The 23,689-nt window shown below is 48.2% G+C and overlaps 1 protein-coding gene across 1 annotated transcript in view; it reads left to right on the top strand.

Annotated features, from left to right (window-relative positions):
- The window catches only part of MBTPS1 (membrane bound transcription factor peptidase, site 1), a 44,527-nt gene that overhangs the window by 10,181 nt on the left and 10,657 nt on the right, over positions 1–23,689 (top strand). The window contains exons 3-17 of the mRNA XM_061138291.1: positions 303–560; positions 3,343–3,546; positions 5,090–5,200; positions 5,602–5,711; positions 7,184–7,300; positions 7,744–7,811; positions 11,339–11,441; positions 12,347–12,498; positions 13,756–13,917; positions 17,167–17,311; positions 20,518–20,706; positions 20,923–21,095; positions 21,555–21,670; positions 22,242–22,398; positions 23,160–23,284. Of these exons, the coding sequence (XP_060994274.1) occupies positions 303–560; positions 3,343–3,546; positions 5,090–5,200; positions 5,602–5,711; positions 7,184–7,300; positions 7,744–7,811; positions 11,339–11,441; positions 12,347–12,498; positions 13,756–13,917; positions 17,167–17,311; positions 20,518–20,706; positions 20,923–21,095; positions 21,555–21,670; positions 22,242–22,398; positions 23,160–23,284 (2,190 nt within the window). The remainder of the gene's footprint in view (positions 1–302; positions 561–3,342; positions 3,547–5,089; positions 5,201–5,601; positions 5,712–7,183; positions 7,301–7,743; positions 7,812–11,338; positions 11,442–12,346; positions 12,499–13,755; positions 13,918–17,166; positions 17,312–20,517; positions 20,707–20,922; positions 21,096–21,554; positions 21,671–22,241; positions 22,399–23,159; positions 23,285–23,689) is intronic.

The following is a 23,689-nucleotide window of genomic DNA, read 5'->3' as shown; positions in this document are numbered from 1 at the left end:
TCCTACTTGAAACCTTACGTGCATTTCTCTGCCACATGCTCAGACTTCTCTTAACATTCGGTGTTTGAAAAATAGCTCAGGGTCTGGTTTTGAGTGCTGTGTCCTATGATCAGTGGGGTTCATCCAGATCGTTTTTGCTCAGAGCTCTGGGAACTGCCATCCAGGGTGTTTACTGCTCTTCCTGCTGTAGGTTTTATGATAGATGCGTTTTCTTTTACCAGGAAAATTTTGTGTTAGATATAATCTTGTATAATGTCATAATATAGGTTTGTAAGTTTTTTTTTTTTTGTTATTGATTTCAGAGTACATTGTGGCTTTCAATGGATATTTTACGGCCAAAGCTAGAAATTCATTTATTTCAAGCGCCCTGAAGAGCAGTGCAATCGACAACTGGAGAATTATACCTCGAAACAATCCATCCAGTGACTACCCTAGTGATTTTGAGGTGATTCAGATAAAAGAGAAACAGAAGGCAGGCCTGCTGACTCTTGAAGACCATCCGAACATCAAGCGGGTAACACCCCAGCGGAAAGTCTTTCGTTCCCTCAAGTACACGGAGGGTGAGTGCTGCTTCCGAGGGCTGGTCTGTGTGCGTTTTTGCTGCACTGGAAACAGAGGGGGTGTGCGTGTTCACCCAGGGTAGTATCGAGAAACAGTACAGTGAACACCCTGTCTTTCATCAGCTGTGAACACTTTCTCAGCAGGAATTAAAAAAAACAGAAAAGAGACTTTGTGCTTCTGATCGAAAGTTTGCAGTAAGAGTGATCTCTGTTGTGTGGGAAGAGATTTTCACCAGGTTTCTCTCAGGGCCTTCAGGCTGTGAGGCCCTGACGCCCCTTCACACTCGGAAACCAAGATGGTGTCTTTGAGTCCCCTTGCTTGCATTTTGCGTCTTTCAGTGCATGTGTTTATTTTGGATGCATCTGGCAAAATGCCTTTTCTTTGGGTTTCATTTTGCTTTTCTCGGACCCTCCTGACTGTGCACCATTGTGCCTCAGCCGGGCTTGTTGAAGCTGGAAGCCGGGCACGTGCGGGGATGGAAGGAATCTGCTGAGTCCCTTTCAGCTCCAGGGCTTACTGTCTGAGTCCTTACAACAGGCTTGTGGAGAGAAGTTCCTTCTCAGATAACCAATTGCAGATTATTACATGCTAGTTTCCAAAGCAGGTATACTACCAAAGGGGAAAGGGTTTTTCCCTGTTTGTCAGAAACTGGGGTAGCAAATAGGTAATAGCTGTTATCACTTATTATTTCTTTCATTAGAGGAAAAACAAAATAAGATGTTTGTCACATGAGGCCTGAGAGCCTCTGAGGTTTAAAAACACACCCAGGGGACAAGCCAGTTCCCGTGCCAGCTGCGGAGCTCAGGGGTGTCTGACTTCACAGAGCTCTTTCCACTCGTCCTTGTTTCGTGGTGCTTTTTCTCTTTGAAAAGCAGTCACCTCAAAGCAATCCACGAAGATAAAAACCAAACCTGTGCAGTTAGCCAAATGTATGCCTTGTGCCTTGTTCTTTAAAGAGCTGCAGAATATTTTAGGGAATGTGGTAACACAGGAAGTATATAGAGTTTCATGGTTGGGGGTCCGCTTCTGTACCCTTTCTAGTGTGGTTGTCAGTTGCTGGGGTGCCCTGAAAGGAAATAGTGTATCTCTTCCTCTGGTCAGGAGCTCTGGGTACCTGTGGTGAGCACCTTTTCTTTAAGCTTCTGCTCCGCTCATCCAGAAAATGGAGATGATGCTACCCAGCTGAGTTCTTCTGAAGGTGAAAGGAAATAGTGCATGTGGAGAAAACTCAGCAGAGTTCTTGGGCTGTTATAAGCAGATGTTAAATATTCGTTTTTGGGAATTCCCTGGCGGTCTAGTGGTCAGGACTCCGAGCTCTCAGTGCTGGGGCCCAGATTCAATCCCTAGTCAGGGAATTAAGATTCTGTGTGCTGTATAGTGCAGCCAAAAAAAAAAAAAAAAACACCAACTCATTTTTCTGTGGCTCTGTTGTTAGAATGCTTTGCTTTATTTTGGATCGGAACCTGTCACACTCTGGATCCCACCCCTGGTCTCGGTGGGCTGTAAGACAGAGCTGACCTGATTTCCACGAGACAGCACTGTGAGGCGTTTGAAGGACATCTTGGTGTCCCGTATCTGTTACTTGTCTCTGGGATAATAGATACCAGTTCCTTCAGGGGCTGCTCATATGACCTGGCCTTACCCTTTTAATGGCTTGCTTTCAGATATGTCCCGTTTTCTCTAAATTGCTCCTCACGAATAAAGCCAGAACCGAGTTCAATCCTCCAGGTATAGTACGGTCTGCTGGAGGGAGGGCCTGGCACACCCTCCTTGGTTTGAATATTGTCCTTCAGTCAGTGCCCCGGCTGTTGACTGAAGGCAGAGTCAATGTGGGAGAGTCAGTGCGGAATCGTTTCAGTTGCAGTGTGCAAATAGGCACTTAATGGAATTGACACAACTGTGTATTTCTCCAGGTCCCCGTATTTTCATAGGTGTAGCCTGGTGAGACTGGAAGGAGAGAGATAACAACTTCCTTTAGAAACAGAACCTCAGTAGTATTGCAGATGGTCCTGTAGAGAAGGGTTTGAAATATATTTTTTTCTTCTTTATAGCATGGTTTTTGAGAGGTAAAGGGACACCCTTGTGATATTTCTACTTTTTTCTTCCATTAAAAAAATGAATGTTTATGGATGGTAAAATTCATGCTTTTTAGTGCACAGTTTGGCAGGTCTTGATAAAAGTGCAGTCAGGTACCCACCAACAAAATCAAGATGTAAAATGTTACCCCCAGCAGTTTTCCCCGAGTCCTCTGTAGGTGTTTTGTTTTTTGAAGGGCGATGTTCTAGTAGATACTTGTGCTGAGGACGTTGAGCAGGTCACAGTAGGACAAGGTTGGAGCGAGGTGTCCTGGGGTCACAGGGCTTCTTCCTGTCTGAGATCACGCAGTAAACGGAGAAACTGCACCGTTGCTTAGTGCACGTTTTCTTGCACTCTCCCCCCACCCCCTTTCTGGTTCATTGAGAATAAGTGGTTGGTGAAATACCAAGCATTTCTTCAATTCAGTATCAAAACTGACTTCATCTCTTTAGAAATGATGATTTTTATCATTTGTTCCCTCCCTCTTATTGGTTAGAAGATTCCAGGTAAAGAACTGTTTGGAAAGAATGTGGTGGCTAAATAATGTCCTGTGAACGTAACTGTGTTGAGAAGTTCCTTCTAGCAGAGGGGAGAGAGTGTCACTCTCCCGCACGGGGATTTCAGGAGGGGGTCACTGCCCTGGTGGAAGGAGTTTCCCCCGACAGGTACGCATCCTGAGTTTCTGCTCTCTTTCCTTGCCTGCAGCTGAGCCCGGCGCACCCTGTAACGAGACCCGCTGGAGCCAGAAGTGGCAGTCGTCACGGCCCCTGCGCAGGGCCAGCCTCTCCCTGGGCTCCGGCTTCTGGCATGCCACCGGGAGACACTCGAGTCGGCGGCTGCTCAGGGCCATCCCGCGCCAGGTGGCCCAGACGCTGCAGGCCGACGTGCTGTGGCAGATGGGCTACACAGGTGGGCCTGCGGGCCGGGAAGGCCGCCTCCCTCTCCAGACCTGTGGCTAAGGGTGTGCCACCTCATGCACCTCTCCTTCTGCAGGTTGAGCACTCAGCTGTCCCTTTGTCCCGCGTGTGGGTGACAGCTCCTGTCTTTGTCTAGTCCTGCTCACTTTTTGTGTCTTACTGTTTCTGAGGTGGTCAGGGCACGTTCCTTCCTTCAGGGCAGACACAGTGCTGCCCACACCAGGGCTGACTGGCGGTCCAGCGGAGTTCTGTCATTTCCCAGGGAAGGAGGTCAGATCCAGAGACGTCACCTTGGTTTGGGCACAAACTCCCATGCAGTGGCCTGTGTGCAGTGTGGCTAAGTGATTGTCGAGGTTGTGATCTTTTGTTTCAGAACAGGAAACAGTATTAAAGACCGTTTCTTAGAAAATAGAACTCACAACCAATCAAATGTTTTTTCTTACTGATTCATCATGGCAGAAAATTCCTGTTTTAACTGATGTACAAGTTTGGACCCTAAACGTCAACTCATGTCTCTGGCCCCTCATACGTCACAGTTTGTCTTGGTGTCATTCCATTTCTCCTTGGCTTAGAGACCCAGAGACCTTACCCCTGCTCAGACGTAACACTCAGGAGACTGACATTTTATTAAATGATGATTTCCTCTCGGTTTGCCTTTTTAGGGCAAAAGCTTCAGAAAACAGAAATTCTCTAATCATCAGAAAAGCATTTTTTATTTCCCCCAAACTAGCTGTTTTTTAGTATTGTGTGTGCATTTTAAAAAAGGAAATGATATACTTTGGTGGTTATTTCATTGTAATTGATTATTTAATGTGATATTGATATGTGAACACAACTCTTTTACTGGAAAGATATTTACGTATCAAGGCTTACTCCTGTTAGCTTTTAAATCATATGAGTATCTTGTATTTTTTGCTCTACATATTTTCTAGAATTTCTTGATCTGACAGTATCAGTCATATTTCACATTGGAGCACATAGCTTTTGGCCAGTATCTGAAATAGACTTGTTACTATAGGAAAGTGTGTGGTACAGTGGTTTTCCTTTAAGTGTGGTTTTCCCTGCGTGTAGGTGAAAGCTCCTGTCTGCAGAGTTGTTGTCATGAATAAACAGCACTGAGTCCTCGTCAGGAGGAGGAGCCCCACCATGAGTGAGGGCCTTGTGGTGCTCTGCACTACCAGGGCCCCTCTGAGGGGAAAGGAGCCTGGAGAAAATGGCCTGAAGAGGACAGTCCATCTTGGGCGGAGGATTTGGGGGTGGTGGTTTCACCCCCGGGTGCGGGTGACAGTTGAGCTGTGGCCAGAGGGACCTCCTGTGTGTCCGTGGGTCTTCCTTAGCAGCTGGTGGCGGCCATTCTCAGCTGTCCCCTCTCTCTGGCCTCGGCTCAGCCAGGCCCTGGGCATCTCCCTACTGTGTGCATTCTGTGGGTGGGCCCTTGGTGTTCTGTGTGGGTCCCAACGAGGAACGTATTTTATAGACAAAAGTCCAGAACAGTGGTTTCTCTGAACACGATTCTGCTCTCTTCTTGGAATAAGGCACTAACGTAAGGGTTGCTGTGTTTGACACTGGGCTAAGTGAGAAGCACCCCCACTTCAAAAACGTGAAGGAGAGAACCAACTGGACCAATGAGCGAACGCTGGACGACGGTGGGTGGCTGGGGGCCTGTGGGCCTGAGGGACCTTTCTGGTTGCTCCCATCCTCCCTTTTATCAGCTGAGGGGGTTTTTCTCTAAATGATTAAATAGTCTATATATGATAGTTATTCAGACAAATTCAACTTGCTTTGTGCCTTTGGCAGAAGCTTTTCTAATTATTTCAGGAGGTTGGGAGGTGACTGAGGAGAGGGGTTTCCTGGTGGGAGGAATCCTTGCTGTTCTAGGGGAGCAGAAGCTGCTGGCCCCCGAGGTGGGGCTGGTGAGGTGCAGGCTCTGAGTGGAGGCCCTGGAGAGGCACTGGGGACTCTGTCTTGGACTTGGAGAACGAGTCTCTTTGAATCGATGGCCCACATTATCAGCCGTGCTTCACGCCTTTTTCCTTTTGGACAGCAGGGCTGGGCCACGGCACGTTCGTGGCAGGCGTGATAGCCAGCATGAGAGAGTGCCAGGGATTTGCTCCTGATGCAGAACTTCATATTTTCAGAGTCTTTACCAACAACCAGGTATGTGTTTTGAGGGCCCCTGAAACTTAAAGAATTGGTTTTAAAATGTGAAAAGTCGAAACTCTAGAAGAGACGTGCTGGTTTAAAGGCAGTGCACGTCTGTGATGCTGAGCATCTCCTGGCCCCCCACATGGCTTTGCCCTCCTCCTGCCACCCCCTCCACCAGCCTCACCGGAACCCAAGACCCTGCTCCAGGGGTGTTCCTTGACCTCCCGTTTCTCCTGCCCACCACACCTTGGGCACACTTATACTTGAGAATAATCCATGTTTGTGTTCTTGCTGCTTTGCTGGACTGACCGCCTCGAGGGTCGCTATGTGCCCAGCACCCAGCATCGTGTTGGGTCACGAGGATTTATAAGCTTACTCCCTCCCTCTGCATTTGGAAACATTACTGAAAAGAGGGAGGGTCCTGGTTATTAATTTATTGTTAAAGTCTAATTTTTGCCCGGGTAATACATAGTTCACAAACATCCAGGGCACACAGGAATAATTCTCCCAACCCTCCCATCCAGCAGGTTTTTACCTCACTTCCCCCTGTCCCCCATGAGATGGATTCTTTTCTTCTTATATCCTCCTAGAATTTCTTTTGCATATTCAAGCAAGTATAACTGTATTGTCTTGTTTAAAAGCCTTTAAAAAACATAATTCTGAATCATATTCTCTTTCTACAGTTTTTTTTTAAACATTTTGTGTTTATTCACATGTTTTTAATTTCTAATGCTCTTTATTTTTATCTGTGGATCTAAGTTTCTACATCATGTAATTTCCTTTCAGCATGGCGAGATGCCTTTAGTATTGCTTGTAATGTAGTCTGTTAGCTTTGATTTCTCTCAGGTCTAGTTTATCTGAAAAGATCTTTATTTCATCTTTATTCTCAAAAAACTATTTTAACTGAGCATCACATTCTGGATTGAAAGTCTTTTTATTCCCTCCAGCACTTTACTCCATTGTTTCAGTCTATTATTTTCTATTCTATTTAATTTTGTATCTTATAAAGCACCTGAATGGCGGTACATGAAGTAATTTAACTTTTGTGAGGAAGCTATGAAAGAAATAATAACTATCAGAGAAATAATTCTGTGAAATGACGTTCAGTCTGTTTAGGAGTAAAGAATGTTAGACAAATATGTTAAACTGTTTGAAAACACTTAACTGAGTAGATGTGTCTTAGGACAAGTCCTTCTGCAAGAGCGGCAACTAGAAGTTTGGGGTCTCCCCTGGGCAGGCAGGCAGGCTGTAAGGTCAGGCAGGTGCTGGACGTGAGACCCGGCAGGACAGGACCTGGGACCCCGCCCTCCCCGGTGTCCAGGCCCGAGGAGTGGAGGCTGTGGGTGTAGTGGTGTTACATGGTAGAGCCTTCGTGGTTCTTGGGACCTCTTTCTGAAGTTTAACGTGAACGCTTCATGCCACTAGGAGTCTGGTATTTGGAGACTTCCACTGCACGACCTAAAGCACTGTTTTCTCATGGCCAGGTCTCCTACACGTCCTGGTTCCTGGATGCCTTCAACTACGCCATCCTGAAGAAGATCGACGTACTGAACCTGAGCATTGGCGGCCCCGACTTCATGGACCACCCCTTCGTCGACAAGGTTGGTCCTGTCTCTGCAGGGGACCGTGCTGGTTTGGTGGCGACTCCTGCTCTCCCGCTCCCCCACTTTGCTTGGTGTCTAGTGTGCTGGTGGCTTTGTCACCCACATGGGGACAGCTCTGAGGACGTGAGCTGTAGAGACTTGTGTGGGCAGCAGGTCACGGTGCTGTGTTGGTGCCTCTCACCTGAGCACGAGGCCCGTCCCCTCTGGACATGTCAGGAAAGCCCGGGTCTGCGCTGGGCCGCAGGGACCTACGTCCTGGAGTCTCCCTTCCTGACACGCTGGCTGCCAGACATACCATGTCTCTACTGCCCAGTGTTGCACTTCTGGGGATCTCTTATTTTTAGCATTGTTTTTGAAAGTTGTGGTTGTTTTTGGACAGTTATATGTTGATTGTCTAAAAGTGATGTCCTTTTATAAGTAAATGCTTGCTAATTTTGTAGGTGTGGGAGTTAACAGCTAACAATGTCATCATGGTTTCTGCTATTGGCAATGACGGGCCTCTTTATGGGTAAGTATCTCTGATAGGAATAACCTTACAGGTATCTTTTTCCTTGAAATAACGGAAACACTGTTGTCTGTCTGTCTCTGTATTTTTCTGCACCTGTTTGTATCTATCTAAATCTTTGTGTTGTGGAAATTTTCAAAACACACAAAAAAGACTTAGTAATGAATCCCAGGTACTCTCACACTCCAGCGGTTGTGACTCAAGGACAGTCTCGTTTCTGTTTAATTTTTTTTTTTTTTTTTTTCACCTTTACTGGAAATAGCGATCTGGAGGCCTAGCGTTTTTATTCTACTCTTCCTACTCCTACAAGCAGTTAGGAGAGTAAATCTGCTAGAAATAAGTGGGTCCCACAGTATTTATTGAGACCCTCTGTGCACAGGGCACAGGCTGAGGAGGTAGATAAGACGAGATGCCTGCCTTTTTAGGAAAAGATGGGGCTACAACCAAACCAAGAGGAGAGCGTGCAGGCTGGCGTGACGGGCCCAGACGGGAGGGACCAGCTCAGGTGGGAAGGGCCGGAGAGCAGTGTCCCCGAGACGTCCCTTTGTGCTGGTTGCTCTGGTGCATCAGGTCACTTCAGAGTGGCTGGAGGTCTGGGCAGTACTCAGCAGTTCACAGGTGGTATCTGTTAGAGATCCGAATTTCCTTTCTGCTCGTAGCTCCGAGTTTTATTCTGTAGATAACGACTCTATTAATGTCTTGGGCTGACACCCTTGGCATGGGGCTTCTGCCATTGTCCTTGACGGGTTCCCGGGTTGGGTGCGGTTCAGTGCTGTGGCAGGGGGTTTGCGGTGATGCCGGGGAGGACCGAACACACGGTCCTGTCCCCGCGTGCCCCGGTCCAGGAGAGCTGCCGGCACAGCCGTGTGCTCGTGCCCCTCAGAGCTTGCGTGCTGTCTCGTGTGGCGTCCTGGCTGTGTGGTTGCACGGAGCAGGCCTCGGGAGCCCTGACAGCACGTGTGAAACTGTCCAGGGCAGAGGATTAGGCTGAACTCTGTGAAATTAATGATGCTCTGGGCCACGGTTCCAGCCTCAGTTCCTTCATTGATCGCACTCTGCTTGTGTGGGTCCAGGTTGTGACTCACTAGTGTGAGTGGCAAAACACGTCCCCAACTAAGTTCTGCCGTGACAGACACCAGTTACCTAGCAATCTCTCATTAGGCGTTCCTGTCCTCTCTTTCTAATATTTCTCCGTTTACCACTCCCCCAGTTCTGATGTCCCTGCTCAAGGCCAGCCATCCACAGCTCAGCACCCCCAGGTTGTCGGTTTCCAGCCCATCCTCCTGCCTTCAGTCTCCCCAGCCTTTGCTTTCCTGAGGCCTGTCCACCCCGTGTGGCTCCAGAGGGCACGAGACCTTCCTCAGGGTGGTGGCTGTGAGGATGAAATCAGACATCCAAGGGAAAGCACCTTGAACACTGAGCCTCTGTGAATGGTAGCTGTTCCTTTCTCTTTTTGGGCTGTGGGTTTTTTCACCCTTTTCTGGGTGAAAGAATAGCCCCTTTTCTGGGTTTCTGTTGTTAAAGTGTAGTCAAGCAGTTTCCTTAACTAAGGATCTGCAGTGGGTTGTTACTCCCTGGTCAGATCTCAACTTCTCCTTGGGTTTCAAGGTCTTGTGTAGTCTAGCCTGGAGTCGGCAGACTTTCTGTGAAAGGAGCAGACAGTAAACAGTGGAGTCTCTGTGGGCCACGTGGTTTTTGTTGCACCTGCTCACCTAGCCTGGTAGTGTGAAGGTGGTGTGGATGTGTGTGGACAAGTGGGCATGGCTGTGTCCTGGTAACACCTTACATAGGAAATTGGATGAGGGGCCTGGTCCAGCCCAGGCATAGTTCCACAGCTGTGGCCTCATTGCTCACTCACCTGTGCACGTCTTGCCCAAGTCCCGATCCTCCCCGGGTCTCCCTGGGGACCCCACGTTTCAGTCGCCATCACCTGTTCCTGCTGCTGACTGCCCCTGCCGCCCCACACCCTTGGCTTGCCTTTCCATTCATACCAGCTCTTCCACATGCCATCCTGACTGCTCTGTACACACTGGTCACTCTTCTGAAATTCTGTGACTCCTGTGGGCAGTCACATGTGGGAGCCTCTAATCAGAGAGCTGCTTGTGCTCAGCGTGTTAGCAAGGATCCCAGGAGAGGAGGCCCCGGTGTTAGACTTGTGTCTGCCCACGAAGCCTCATGGGATCCAGAGTCCACCAGCTCTTGGGCAGGCCGAGGGTGGTACCCGGTCGCCAGGGCACAGCCTGAGTAGGTGTGGCTTATTGCTGGGCATTGGATAGGGCAGGGCAGGTGACCGTAATGCACTAAGAAGTCGAGCTGTGTATTGTAGGCCTGACACTGCCTGATCGCCTCCACGGGTACCCTTTCCGGGAGGTCTCTGGGGTCCCACCCCCTTGACACTTGGACTTCACAGTACCTGGGAGTCTGTGCTGCACGTCCCCCTTTTCAGTGCCACCAGAGCTTTTTCAGTGCTTTCCTCTGTGTGTTAAGGGTTAAAGCTCACAAAGTGTGGGGTTGGCAGGGAGAGGGATAGCAGGAAGGTGGCATTCTTTGGTACTAGCTTGAGTGGGAAGTTCTGCGGGTGATTTCTGTTCTAATATCTGCTCTCTGATGTCACAGAAATTTGTAAACTTTCACTGTCAGCCAACTGAAAAATCAGTGTTGGTGCCTTTGTACAACCGGCTGGTAGTGTGTTGGTGGTGGGTGAGCTAGGGAGGCGATGCCAGGATCGACTCCGTGGGTTAAAACAGTTGAATCCTGCTGATGTCATTTCAGCTGCATGGAGCCAGTTGTGGTTCAGGAGTTCATTTACTGGTGGTGGAGCTGAAATAGACAAAGCTCCATAATTGGTGGTCTTATACTTTCAAAAAGTTCAGCTTCGTCTTGACTTCTACCTTTACTCCATAGTGTAAGCGATTTTGTCACTCCCTGCTTCACCGTCATTTCTTTGTAGATCTCGTGCCCTTGAGGTGCTGGGGAGACTTGCACAGTCTTCCCTTGTGCATCCGTGTCATCTCCCTGAGGAGCTCAGGTTGCTGAGAGATGAGTGGCCCCCACAGTTGCCCTGAGGGAGGGGACTCCTGCCCGAGACCAGTTGAGAGCTTTGTTTCTGACGGGGGCAGGGGTACGTGTATGGCTGTAGTTCCTTCCGCTGGATCTGGACTCAAGCTGGGGAGACAGGAGGACGCACTTGGCAGCAGCTGGGAGGTGATGTGAGGGTGTGTACATAGGTGGTGCCGTGACGGTGACTGGTCCTGTGAAGCTCAGAGGGAGTGTTCCTCCACGCCTGGCAGTAGTGAGGGAGACGTGAGCCTGGGGCGGGAAGGTGGTAAGCCGACAGGGAGGGAAGGACGGAGAGGAGAGGGTGCCTAGGTGTGAGGAGGTTGAGCCGGCAGAGGCGGCGGTGCACGGAGCAGGGCCACAGCCACATGCCATGTCGCAGGAGCACCTGCTGCAGACTCAGACCGCGCCCTCATTTGAATCTTTCATTTAAAATGGTTCCTCTCCCCTTGTGTTTTTGTGCGTCCATGCAGCACTCTCAACAACCCTGCTGACCAGATGGATGTCATCGGAGTGGGTGGCATTGACTTTGAGGACAACATCGCCCGCTTCTCCTCGCGGGGAATGACCACCTGGGTATGTGGGGCTCCTTTCCTGCTGGAGTGTGTGCGCGTGTGCACGCGTGTGTGTGTACTTCCATGAGCTGTAATTATGCAGCTGGCTCACCCTCCAGTCCGAGGAGATGCTTCCTCAGATGGCAGCCGGGCACCCTGACCTGTACCCGCTGTCCTCCTGGTCCTGTCACCCACCTGCTGTGTCCTTGGCCTTTATCTAGGCAGGTGTTTTAATGGCATTTTGAGAAATGTTCCTGAATAATCTGCGCAGCTGCAGGTGAAGACATCTTTGCCCAGTGTCCCACGTGTGCAGGTCCAGAGTCCATTCATATGTGGTGGCCAGGAAGGAGTTTTCACTTCACATGTGTCCTTCTTTCTTCCAGAATATAAGTGCCAATGGAATTCTCATTTCCCCCAGTTTCTGGGAAGTTTAAGAGAGTTCTCAGTTAAAATCTTATCCTAGGTTGCTTGTATGGCTACACTGACTGTTCTAAGTCATTCTTTCCCTTCTGGTGATAGATTGAAATGATAGTCATATCATGTAACTTTTTACCTTATTAAGAAAATGTGTCTTTTTCCCCCTAATTTTTAATTTTAACTTGCTGATTTTTCTAACATATTTCTAGTTTTTAAGTCATCTTTAAATCAGTTTCTAGTCTTGCATGTTAGCAAAATTTTAAATATTCATTTTTTAAAGACTGTAGAGCATTGCATTATGTTGGTCATTATAAAAACACAAAAATAATTTTATTTTCTGTATGATCATTTAAGCCTCTTCTGAATTGCAGTGAATTTTGGATGAAAACCAGCACCATGCTCGGGCTACGCTATTTAGCTGATGGCGTTTCTGGTTTCATTCACTCATAACTGCTCGGGGCTGTGTGCCCACGCGGGGGCCTGGTAGAGACCATACTGTTGTTGTTACAGGAGCTGCCTGGAGGCTATGGCCGCGTGAAGCCTGACATTGTCACCTACGGCGCTGGAGTGCGGGGCTCAGGCGTGAAAGGGGGGTGCCGGGCCCTCTCAGGGACCAGCGTGGCTTCCCCAGTGGTGGCTGGTGCTGTCACCTTGCTGGTGAGGTGAGTGTCGCTTGGTTGGGAGGGGTGGGCAGCAGCAGGCCAGGAACTGAGTCCTGCTGCTCACCAGCTTGTCACGGGGCCTCAGCCCGTCTCTGCAGAGGAGCCAGAGTCTGTGTCTTGACAGTTCTCGTGGGTGTTTGGTGAGAGAATGGAGCTGTCTGGTCTCCTGCTGTCAGGAGCGGGAGGGGAGGCCTTGGTGCCTTCCATTCCCAGCCCTGCAGCTTCTCTGAGGAGGATGTTTTCAGGGAGGACGCCTTTGCTTTCCTGCTCCCTGCAGCAGGGAGGGCACCTCTGGGGGTTAACAATGCTTTAGTGTGAGAAGCAGCTCATGCAGATGCCGGGCCACGGGGAAGCGCTTCCTCAGCTTTGGCCTTAGAGCCCCAGGAGCAGCCGGAGCTGGGGCCTGGTCTTGCTTGGTCGGCAGGAGGAGCAGAGCGTCCACCTGGGGCTGAGCTGTGAGCAGTTCTTGTTTCTGCCAAAAGTTCCACTTTATTCTCCTCACATCTCCTGAAGTCAGCGTCCCATCTAGACCTGTTAGAAAAAAACGCACTAACACTCTAAGACCAGCCATCCTCCTAGAAAAATACTTAGCAATTGAGGAGAGTGAATTTTTCTTTACTGTTTACTGGATTTCTTCTCTGCACTTAGCGAGCCACAGTTTACTTGTATTTATAACATGTAGGTACACAAACGCACGTGTTTTAATGCTGGTGTTCTAAAGCAAGCGAGAGGGTCTGGGTGCTGCTGCCTGAGTCCAGCTGCGTTCTGATGATGAGCCCTCCACCAGACTCGACCCACCAGGGTGGCGCATCCCGCATAGGCCTCCAGACAAAACAGGCCTGGGGGGCAGTGGGCTTCCCTCCTGGCCATGCCTCTAGGCCACGCAGCATCGAGTGCCTGCTGGACCCATCTCCATCCTCCCCTTCTCCCAGCCAGGCTGTGTCCACCTGTCAGGAATCTGTACCTCCTACCTGCAACCTCTGAGGTCAGCTGTATTGAGTTAGTAGGAAAGTATGTTTTCCTGGTCAATTTAGTATGAGCCCAGAGTCTGTGTTCTCACAGCTGCTTGGAAGGAGGTAAGTGGTCAGTCCCGAGGCAGCAGCATAAATGAGCATGTTTGCCCTTGTCTTACATGAGTTTTACTAAAGATCCCATCAAGGTTGGAGGTCGTGTGATTGCACTGCTACGGGTTAGGGATGGTCTGGTTTTCCTTCTTTTGCTAAGAGCAGATGAGCAAATATGCACTTCTCCCCCCAGCACAGTCCAGAAACGTGAACTAGTGAACCCAGCCAGCATGAAGCAGGCCCTGATTGCGTCCGCCCGGCGGCTTCCCGGTGTCAACATGTTTGAGCAAGGCCACGGCAAGCTGGATCTCCTCCGAGCCTATCAGATCCTCAACAGCTACAAGCCCCAGGCCAGGTCGGTGTGCCCACCTCTTTCACAGGCCTTTCTCCTCTTCCTGGGCTCCTTCAGCACAGGCTGTTTGCCTCAAAACACAACCCACCCCACCACACAAGGCTTGGGGGCCTTGGGGAGCTTCCTGCTGCTGCTTCTGCTGGGGCGTCAGGACTGCTCCCCACCTCCCCACATTCTGTTTGTAATGTCAGCCATTTGAAGTAGTGAATTCCTGCTTGCTTTTACTTAGTAAAACTTTTTTTTGAAGTAACCTTAAACTTACAGAAATTTGCAAAAATCATATGGACGTTCTCATATATCATACATCAGGACTCCAACCCTGCACTGGCTTTTCTGGTGTTAGCATCTTATGTAACCATCGCACACGCCGCATAGCCTGGCAGTTAACACTGATGCCTTACCATCTACTAATCTGCAGGCTGTGTTTGGATTTCGCCCAGATTTTTCCCATCCCGTCCTCGGCCTGGTCCAGGATCCAGGCCAGCATCCACGTTGTGTTTAGTTGTCATGTGTCCTTGGTTTTCTCCAGGTGGGCTTGTTGGCTCAGTGCCCTTCCTTTTATTCTTGGTGGTGCTTGCCTGCATCCTGAGGTTTAGGTGATGTGTCAGGCTGGACCCTCCAGGAAGCGGACGCCAAGAGATCTCCTGGGGAAGGGGCCTATGAAGGATGAGGGGGAGGAGGCGGGAGAAGTGGGGAGAGGACCCTCAAGCCAGCACAGGTCTGAAATCTTTCCTCGTCCCGGAGAATCCCTGAATTAAGGTCACCGTTAGAGGAGGCTGAGTCCCCAGGGCTGGGCTGCTCCGGTGCCCGCTGCGCTCGGTCCCTGGCACAGACGTGGTGGGGTGTCCGGGGCGTCGGTCCGCAGGGCTGGGCAGCAGGAGGTGCGGTGCCAGGTGTCCACTGCAGGGGCTCTCTGTCTCTGTGACTGCAAAGTGTCTTGGGGGGGGCACACTTGAAGATGATCTTGTTTCTTGCCAAACCTTCCATCACTACATTTAGTATCCTTAGATGGTTCTTTCTTCTAATGGTTCTTATGTAGAGATTGCCCCTGGCAATTTTCTGCTTCTCTCATTCCTTGTGCATTTATTAGCTGAAATTCTGCTGTAAGGAAGCACTGTCCTCCTCTTGTTGTTTATTTCAGTTGTATCAGCATGGACACAGATCCTTGTTTCACTTTGACTATAATCCATTAATGTCTTTGTTTATTTCATTGCTCCTGTTGTCCCAGATTTGGCTCTCTGGAGCTCCTTCTGTTTGGCTCCTGTGTCTTTTCAGTGTGTCTCCATCATTGTCCACTGGCAGCATTTCTGTGCCCACTGTGGGTATCAGCTCTTGTCCCAGCAGCCCTGGTCCTCAGTTGGAGAGTGGGGTTTAGAAATGGACACCTGGCTGCAGGTGTGCTCTTGGCGGCTGCGCTCCTGCTTGGTTCTGGGCCCTTTCTGCAGCCCGAGCTGGCGAGTGTCCGCACACACACTCCTGTACTTGTCTGTGTCTGTGATGCCGCCTGTCGCCTGTCCCACCCACGGCCCCTCACCGGGTCTTCTCGCTGGCTATCCTTCTCCAGCCGCAGGCAGCCTGGCTGTCACTATCCACCATGTCTCTCTGATGACATGTGCGGTCCTAGGACGCACATGTGGAAAGTGTTAGAGCTGTAACTCATACCCTGGTAAACACAAGTTCACTCAGTAGAGGATGGCAGTTGTGGGTAGTTCTTTTTACATTTATAGAACGTAATCATATTGTCCGTGACCTCAGTCCATTTCTTTCCTTTCTCCCCACCAGACCCTGTCAGTCTGATTTTGCTGCTTATTGTCAGTATAGAGTTCATTGGTTAGTATGTGTATTTCCTTCTGGATTCCCACTACATTATGGTTGATTTCAGTTATAGTTGTGTATTGTATTGTGAAAGTGGATGGTGACTCTAAGGTCTGAACCGCCCAGAGCGCACCTGGCCAGGTGCGGTCCTCCCATCCCTCTGTTCTGCTCCCCCGCCCCCACAGGTAACAAGGCCGGGTGTTTTTGGTTTATCCTTCTTGCATTTCTTTTTTCACAAATGAGCAGATACATGTCTATCTTCTTATATATCTCCTTTGTTACATGAAGGATACATTATTGTAAATACTCTTTTGTACTTTTTTCATGCAACAGTATCCTGGAAATCACTTTGTATCCATTCATAGAGATCTTGCTTCTCCTTTTTTATAGCTTCCTAGGGTGGATACCTTTGTGTATTCAAGTACATGTCTATATATGGGCATTTAAAATGTTTTCAGTATTTTGTCATTTTTAGCTGCTTGTGTCTGTGTGTCTTAGTTTTGTTGGAGGTGTGTCTGCAGGAAGATTCCTAGAAGTAGGGTTGCTGGGACCAGGCCATGAGCAGAGGGTGCCCGGGGGGTACCGCTGGCCTGTCTGCCCAGAGCCGTACTTCATGCCTGTCTGACACATGGGAAGTGCTCCCTCAGTGTTGCTTTTATTTGCAGATCTCAGGTTTTGAGTGAGTTTGAACACTTTATGTGTAGGTAAGAACTTTTCCTGTATCTTTCCTGTGAAGTGTTTGTTCATTTCTTTCAACCATTTTTCTTTTTTTCTGGGGTTTTTGTCCCTTGGTTTAAGTGTTGTTTACATATTAGGGTGAGTAACCCTTTGCTGCAAGTATTTCTCCCCAGTTTGTTAGCTGCCTTTTGTTGTAAAAGTGTTTCTGGCCATGTGGTCTTTTCTATTTTAACTGCTGTGTTAGTTTGTCCGTTGTTGTTTTTGCCCCTGGATTTTGAAGCACATGCCCTGAGGTAAAGGAGAGACTCACCCCTGTTTTCTGCTACTTGTTGCTTTCTTTTATTTACTTGAGACTCTGCTCCATTTGGGGTTTACTCCAATATGTATGATGTGAGTTGTGAATCTAATTTTTTCTTTTACCAAATGGCTACCCATTTATCCCAGGTCCAGTTATTGAAAAGTCCATATTTGCCCCATGACTTGAGACTGAGTCCAGGTCCTCCCTGGGGCTGCTCATGCACTTGTTCTTCCCCAGCTGCAGGCTCCAGGCTTGTGGGGCAGAGGTGATGCCCACGAACCCCACTGTGCCACGGGCGAGGCTGGCTGGCCTGGAGGCCTCCTCACTGCAGGGAGTGCTATGAGGCCAGGTTCCCGGGCCTGGCTGAGACTCAGGCCCGCCCTGATGACTCTTCCTGCGGTTGTGCCGCATCATTGCTGTTCCCGACTCTGTCTCCTGCAACACTGTCCTGTCTGTTTCAGTTTGAGCCCCAGCTACATCGACCTGACCGAGTGTCCTTACATGTGGCCCTACTGCTCCCAGCCCATCTACTATGGGGGCATGCCGACTATCGTCAACGTCACCATCCTCAATGGCATGGGAGTCACGGGGAGGATCGTGGACAAGGTGAGACTGCCCTTTGGCTGGCGGGGGACCTAGACGTGGCCCAGACTTCCTCCTGTCCGCGGCTGCGGTGGGAAGCAGTGGTTTGCTCTCCTCTGAGGCCTTTGCAGATAGGTCAAAGATACAGTGATGAGACCAATTTGCTATGCTTGTACTTGGCGTCTTGAGTTTGGTTCCTGAATCAGCTAATTGCATTTGAGTCCTCATTTTAACAGTTAATCACCAATAATTAAAGGCCCACTTGTAATTATTTTATTGTTTAATGAGTACAAATGGGTGTTTTTATTTAGAAGGTATGGTCTTTATTTGAATTTTGTTTATATAGTTTGTTTTATATTTACTGTATAAACAGTATCACAACAATAAAGGATAGGGAAAAAGAACAGAAAAGTGATTTTAGCCCCAGACATGAACAGAACCACTATTAAAAAGAAAGTTCAAGTCATATTTTGTAACAGATTGCTGTAGCTGTTTAAATAAGTGTACTTAAATGGCTTCAGTGCCTCCCAGCACTGTTCCCTCCTTGTTCCGTGTCACTGCTGAGCCCTTCCTCTCCCGGCTCCCTTTCCTCTGATTTCTGTGTATTCTTGGCTGTGCTCGCTCTCTGTTGCTGGGCACAGCCTTTCTCTAGCTGCCTCCATCAGGGCTGCTCTCTCGCTGCCGTATGCAGGCTCCTCCCTTTGGTGGCTTCTGTTGCAGAGCGTGGGCTTCAGTGCAGCAGGCTTCAGTAGTTGTGGCACATGGGCCTGGTTACCCTGAGGCACGTGGAAACTTCCCAGACCAGGATTGGAACCTGTGTCCCCTGCCCTGGCAGGCGGATTCTTAACCACTGGACCACCAGGATTGGTGCAGAATGTCTTGATGACAGGATTTCACTTTTCATGAAGATATCACGGAAAGGTTTTTTTTTTTTTCCTTTTTTTTTGGTTACTTTTTGGCCACAGTGTGTCATGTGGGGTCTTAGTTCCCTGGCCAGGTGTTGAACCCTTGCTCTCTGCAGTGGAAGCACAGTCTTAACCACTGGACTGCCAGGGAAGTCCCCAGAAAGTACATTTCTTTTGATTTTGTAAGATTAATAAAAGTCAGTTGCCTAGGAGGGGGAAAAAAAAGAATCTTTTCTATCCCTTATCTGAAAAGGATATTTTTAGTTATCTTTGTGTGGTAGGCAAAAATTTAGTGGTTTTTTTTTTCAGTTCTCACATTATAAGCATTTAAAAATGTTGCTACATATAAATGCTAATGATTTTTTTAATGGTTGTTTAGTATTGCATGGGATTGCTAAGTCATAATTTGCTTACTATTCTTACTTGAACAAGGTTGTTTCACCTGTAAATACCTCACTGAATATCTTTGTATATTTGGTTTTCTTTTGTTCTGCATTATATCCTTAACATAATTTCCCTGGGTTAGAATTCCAAGTAAGAGGACATGAATGTTACTGTGGCTCTCGGGACATAATAACAGATTGTTTCCAGAAGAAGAGGTCCATCACCTGAGGCTGCCACTGATGGTGTACAGAGTAGGGGGTGTCTGGTGGTACATTCTTTATTCCCAATTGCATGAAATTTTAAAAAACAGAGATAAAATTCACATGCCATGAAATGCTACCCTTTTAAATTGTGCATTTCAGTGGTTATTACTATATTCACAAGTAGTTATGTAAGTCTCATACTGTGTAATTCTGGAACATTTTCATCACTCGGAAGGAGAGACCCTTGTTAACACTTCCCATTTCCTCTGCCTCAGACCCTGACAACTCCTAATCCACTTGGTCTTCATGGAGTTACCTTTTCTGGACGTTTCCTGTGAACGGAATCACAGGTTTCATGGTCTTTGTGACTGGCCTCTTTCACTGAGTGCAGTCTTTAAAAGGCTCATCCACACTGCGGTGTGTATCAGTGCACTCCTTCTCGTGACTGATAGTGCCTTATTATGTGGGTAGACCCCACGTTGTCAGCTGATGAACCTTTTGTTTTTATGTGGTTGATCTTATAACTTTAAATCTACAGGGGATAGCGAGTACCTTGTTTAATGTGTACTTTTTTGGTTATTGATAAGGTACGGATCTGCATGTTTGTTTCTGATTGTGTTTCTCTTGTGTGAGTTAGCTTTTCATTTCTTCACCCATTTTTCACTAGAATCTAGGTTGTCCTTGTCATCTTTGCACCATTATTGTGTGTCATGCTGAAAGATTGCCCAAATTACTGGTTTCTTGTCTCTTTAATATTAGAGGTGGCTTAAAAATTTGGGCTGAGGGGATGGTTTGGTAAAGGTTTCACTTTTTCATGTAGTTATTGTCATTTTTTATGATTTTTTCTGTTAAAAAAACTAGAAACTCATCTCTCCAGAAATATAAGAAAATTTCAGTTTTATTTTCGACTCACTTTTCTTTTATGCTTGTTAAATATTTAATGTTTTCATCTGTGTTGAGTCAATCTGAGGTGTGTTACAAGAGATGGATGAGAGTTCATTTTTTTCTCAGTTGTTAACCAGCAGTCTCAAAAGAACTTATTCAGAATCCCTGTCCTTCTCATTGTCTGTGATGCTGTATCCCATGAATATTTTTCAGGTTTTTTTTTTAATATGCTTACTCTCCTGGGAAGTATATTACTGTTCTCTAGCTTGTGAGGGAGTTAGCTTGAAGTACTGGTTCATTGTGAGAGCCGCTGTCTGTCTCCCCTTTCAGGCTTCCCTTCTTCCTCGAGCCTGGAGAGCCTGGCGGGTGGTCTCCTTCACAGCGTGGCCAGCTCTTTCTGGGGTTCCTGGGTCTCCTGCCCGCCCAGTCACTGGCCTTGGAATCTGATTGGTCACAGCTTATATCCGTGTCTTTTTTATTATTTTATTTCTTTTAAGTAGTCTGGTTCTTTAAGCACACAGCTGAGATCTAACCCCACATTTGAGCATTTTCTGTTAGTTCTCTGTGAGAAACGAGTTCTTTGTCAAACCATGTGTGTCCCCACCCCTCCCTTTTTTAAAGCTTGGAGGGGAGTAGATTTGTCTTTAAAACTGGAGTTTGTCAAAAATAGTGTTTAAACTAGGCTGTTCTAGTGGATGATGGTCCAGACCCTGTGCGGGCGGCCTTGGTGACGGGCTGCTCAGTGTCTGCGTACATTTCACCCCACCTGTCCAGTGGGGTGTTTCTCAGATACTGACTTGGGTAAGCTGGGAACTGAGCTTCTCACATGGGCCTCTGCCTCTTCCTCCTGCAGCCCGAGTGGCAGCCCTACTTACCGCAGCACGGAGACAACATCGAGGTCGCTTTCTCTTACTCCTCAGTGCTGTGGCCCTGGTCTGGCTACCTGGCCATTTCCATCTCTGTCACTAAGAAGGCTGCCTCCTGGGAAGGCGTCGCGCAGGGCCATGTCATGGTCACCGTGGCTTCCCCGGCAGAGGTGGACGTACGTGTGCCTGGGGGGCTGGTGGGAAGGTGGGCTGGGCTGAGCGCCGGGCACTCGGGTATGAGACACAGGCCGTGTGGGTCCTGGCCTGGTGAGCACCTGGGGGCACAACCTGCACGGTGAGGAGGCACAAGTGGGCTGTTGTGTGCCATGTTTCTGGCATAAGACGTTTCTTCTGAGCAGAACGGCTGTTTCAGAATTCTTTTCTTCCTTCAGTCAAACAGTGGTGCAGAACAGACGTCCACAGTGAAGCTGCCGATCAAGGTGAAGATCATCCCCGCCCCTCCCCGGAGCAAGCGCGTCCTCTGGGACCAATACCACAACCTGCGCTACCCACCCGGCTACTTCCCCCGGGACAACCTGAGGATGAAGAATGACCCTCTGGACTGGTGAGCCCATCACCCCTGCCCTGTCCCTCCCTGGCCAGGTTGGGGCGGGGGCGAAGGTGACCTGTGGCAGGCATGTAAGGCTGCCTGTGTGGCCACCACGGTTCATTGTCAGCATCTCTGCATGCCCATGTTGAGTTTGTGCAGCACAGGTGACTGCTTGCTGGCCTTTTACATCTGTGCCCCCACTAAAGTGATGCTTTGGTGCACTTTGCAAAACATGTCTTTGGCCATATCTTCTCGTCATTTTCTCTCCTTCATGTCTATGCTGTGCGGGTGATTTCCTGTTACCACTACTTTATATGCAGCCCAGGGCGAGCTGGTCTGAAAGGCTGGCTTTCATGCCAGTGGACCAGCCCTCTGGGCGGTGAAGCTGTTCCTTTGGAAGTGAACCCTGCAACCATGTGGCCTTCAATCTGTGGAAGGGCTGGGAGGGTTAGTGCTGGGCTTCCTCTGTTTCAGGAATGGTGACCACATCCACACCAACTTCAGGGACATGTACCAGCACCTGAGGAGCATGGGCTACTTCGTTGAAGTCCTCGGCTCCCCCTTCACGTGTTTTGATGCTAATCAGTACGGTGAGTGATGCGAGGTGCTGGCAGGCTGCCCCGCTTGGCTGGGGACGGGTGGAGTAGGCTAGGGTCTATGCTCCTGATGTTCAGCTGAAATGTGAAACCCTCAGGATTACTGGGGACAAGAACATTGGTACACTTTCATTATGTTAGCATCAACATTATTGACTAGGTGATTTTTGCAGAAAATAATGCCTGTGGCCTATGATTTGTTATGTAAGTAAAAATCGAAACATTCTGGTCTGTAATGTTTGAGTAACAAAATACGTATTAATACGTTTCTGGTCAATAAGTTGTTGATTTTTTTTTTTTTTTAATCAAAAGAAACTCTAGCACAGAATTTTGCTTCTTTTTGAGTAAGTGAAATATCCTCACGTAGGTCATCACCAGTGAAACAGGCCATAGCTAGCCAGTGGCCACGTGCTTTCAGACCCTGATCCTTTCTTTTACACTCCCTTCTGACGTGGAATAGGGGCACAGGACAAAATATTAGAAGCCAGTAGCTGGAGATACTGAGGCCAGTGTAAAACCACATGTCTGAAATGGTGAGATGGCTGTTCTCACCCCTGTCCCTCAGGAACGCTGCTCATGGTGGACAGTGAGGAAGAGTACTTCCCGGAGGAGGTGGCCAAGCTGCGGAGGGACGTGGACAACGGCCTCTCACTCATTGTCTTCAGTGACTGGTACAACACATCCGTGATGAGGAAAGTCAAGTTTTACGATGAAAACACCAGGTACTGACACGAATTGGTATTTGGATGAGAAATTTGACTTTATAGGAATTAAATCCCACAGCAGAGACCTAGAGTGATGACCTTTCTGGCCATCATGCAGGTTCAGACGCCTGGTTAGGGCAAGTTCTCCTTTGGCAGAGATGCTCTTGAAAGTCAGCTGCTCATTGAACCAAGTACTGGTTGAAAGAGTTCAAAACAAACAACAAAGGGTTCAAAAACAACAAAAAACAATTTTTGTTGATCTTAAGACACTGGAGCCTTAAATTTCTGTTTATTCTTTTCTGTTCTTCCATCTCCCCTTTACTGTATATGTTTAAATGCACCAAAAGAACTGTTATTTAAAGAAACCTTGCAGTAGATTGGTTACGGATGACAAATTTCCAGTGTATTATGAATGTCTCATCCTTACGATACATGTTCTTTCTTTGGAGTCTGTGACTTGAACTTCATAAGTTTCCTTCTTCCTTCACTGACCCTCTCAAGGTCTAGGCTGTATATGCAGTGTGTTTATGTTTTTTTGTGTGTGTGTGTGTGTGTTTATGTTAAATGTGGTGCATTTCATGAAATAAATTGGGCTTCGGTTTATTCTGTACACTAGTTGGAGCATTTACATTGTGTTGTTACTCAAACCAGGACAGTTAGTTTTAGGTGAAGCCTAGTGTGGGTGAAGTGGCCTCTGGTGGGAGAAATTGATTTTCTCAAAATATGACGGGTTTGTGGGATGCCTCAAGTGCTTCACAAAGGCCCTGTCCCTGTCATAGGCAGTGGTGGATGCCGGACACCGGAGGAGCCAACGTCCCAGCCCTGAACGAGCTGCTGTCAGTCTGGAACATGGCGTTCAGCGATGGCCTGTACGAGGGGGACTTTACCTTGGCGAATCATGACAGTAAGGTTTTGTGTTTGCTTTTAGTAGGGCTCGTCATTCCGAGAGGTGGGCTAGCAGATGCGGTGCATCTTTGAAGTCTTGAGTTTCAGAGAGAGAGAAAATAATGTGCTGTCACCTAAATATGCAAGGCCTGTGGAGAGAACTGTGCAGTGTCTTCACAAAGACACCTGTAATTCTGGATGCTCCCCCAGTCTTTGTCCAGATTTTTAAGATGAAATACTTCATGCCAGCATTCCTAGTTTTGATTCTTTGTGTCCTGTATATTCCCAAATAAGGAACACTCCCCAGGTCTCTGATTATTTATGAAATTCTATTTATGAAATAACGTTGCATACCTCACGTAAGAAGTATCCTACCGTCCCCCTGCGTTCTGGTGACTAGTTTCTGAAACAGCATCTTGAGCAT

The sequence above is a fragment of the Dama dama genome, chromosome 4 (assembly GCF_033118175.1).
Source record: "Dama dama isolate Ldn47 chromosome 4, ASM3311817v1, whole genome shotgun sequence".
Taxonomy (NCBI): Eukaryota; Metazoa; Chordata; class Mammalia; order Artiodactyla; family Cervidae; genus Dama; species Dama dama.
The sequence above is the reverse complement of the archived record's forward strand: the minus strand, read 5'-3'. Positions and strand labels throughout refer to the sequence as shown.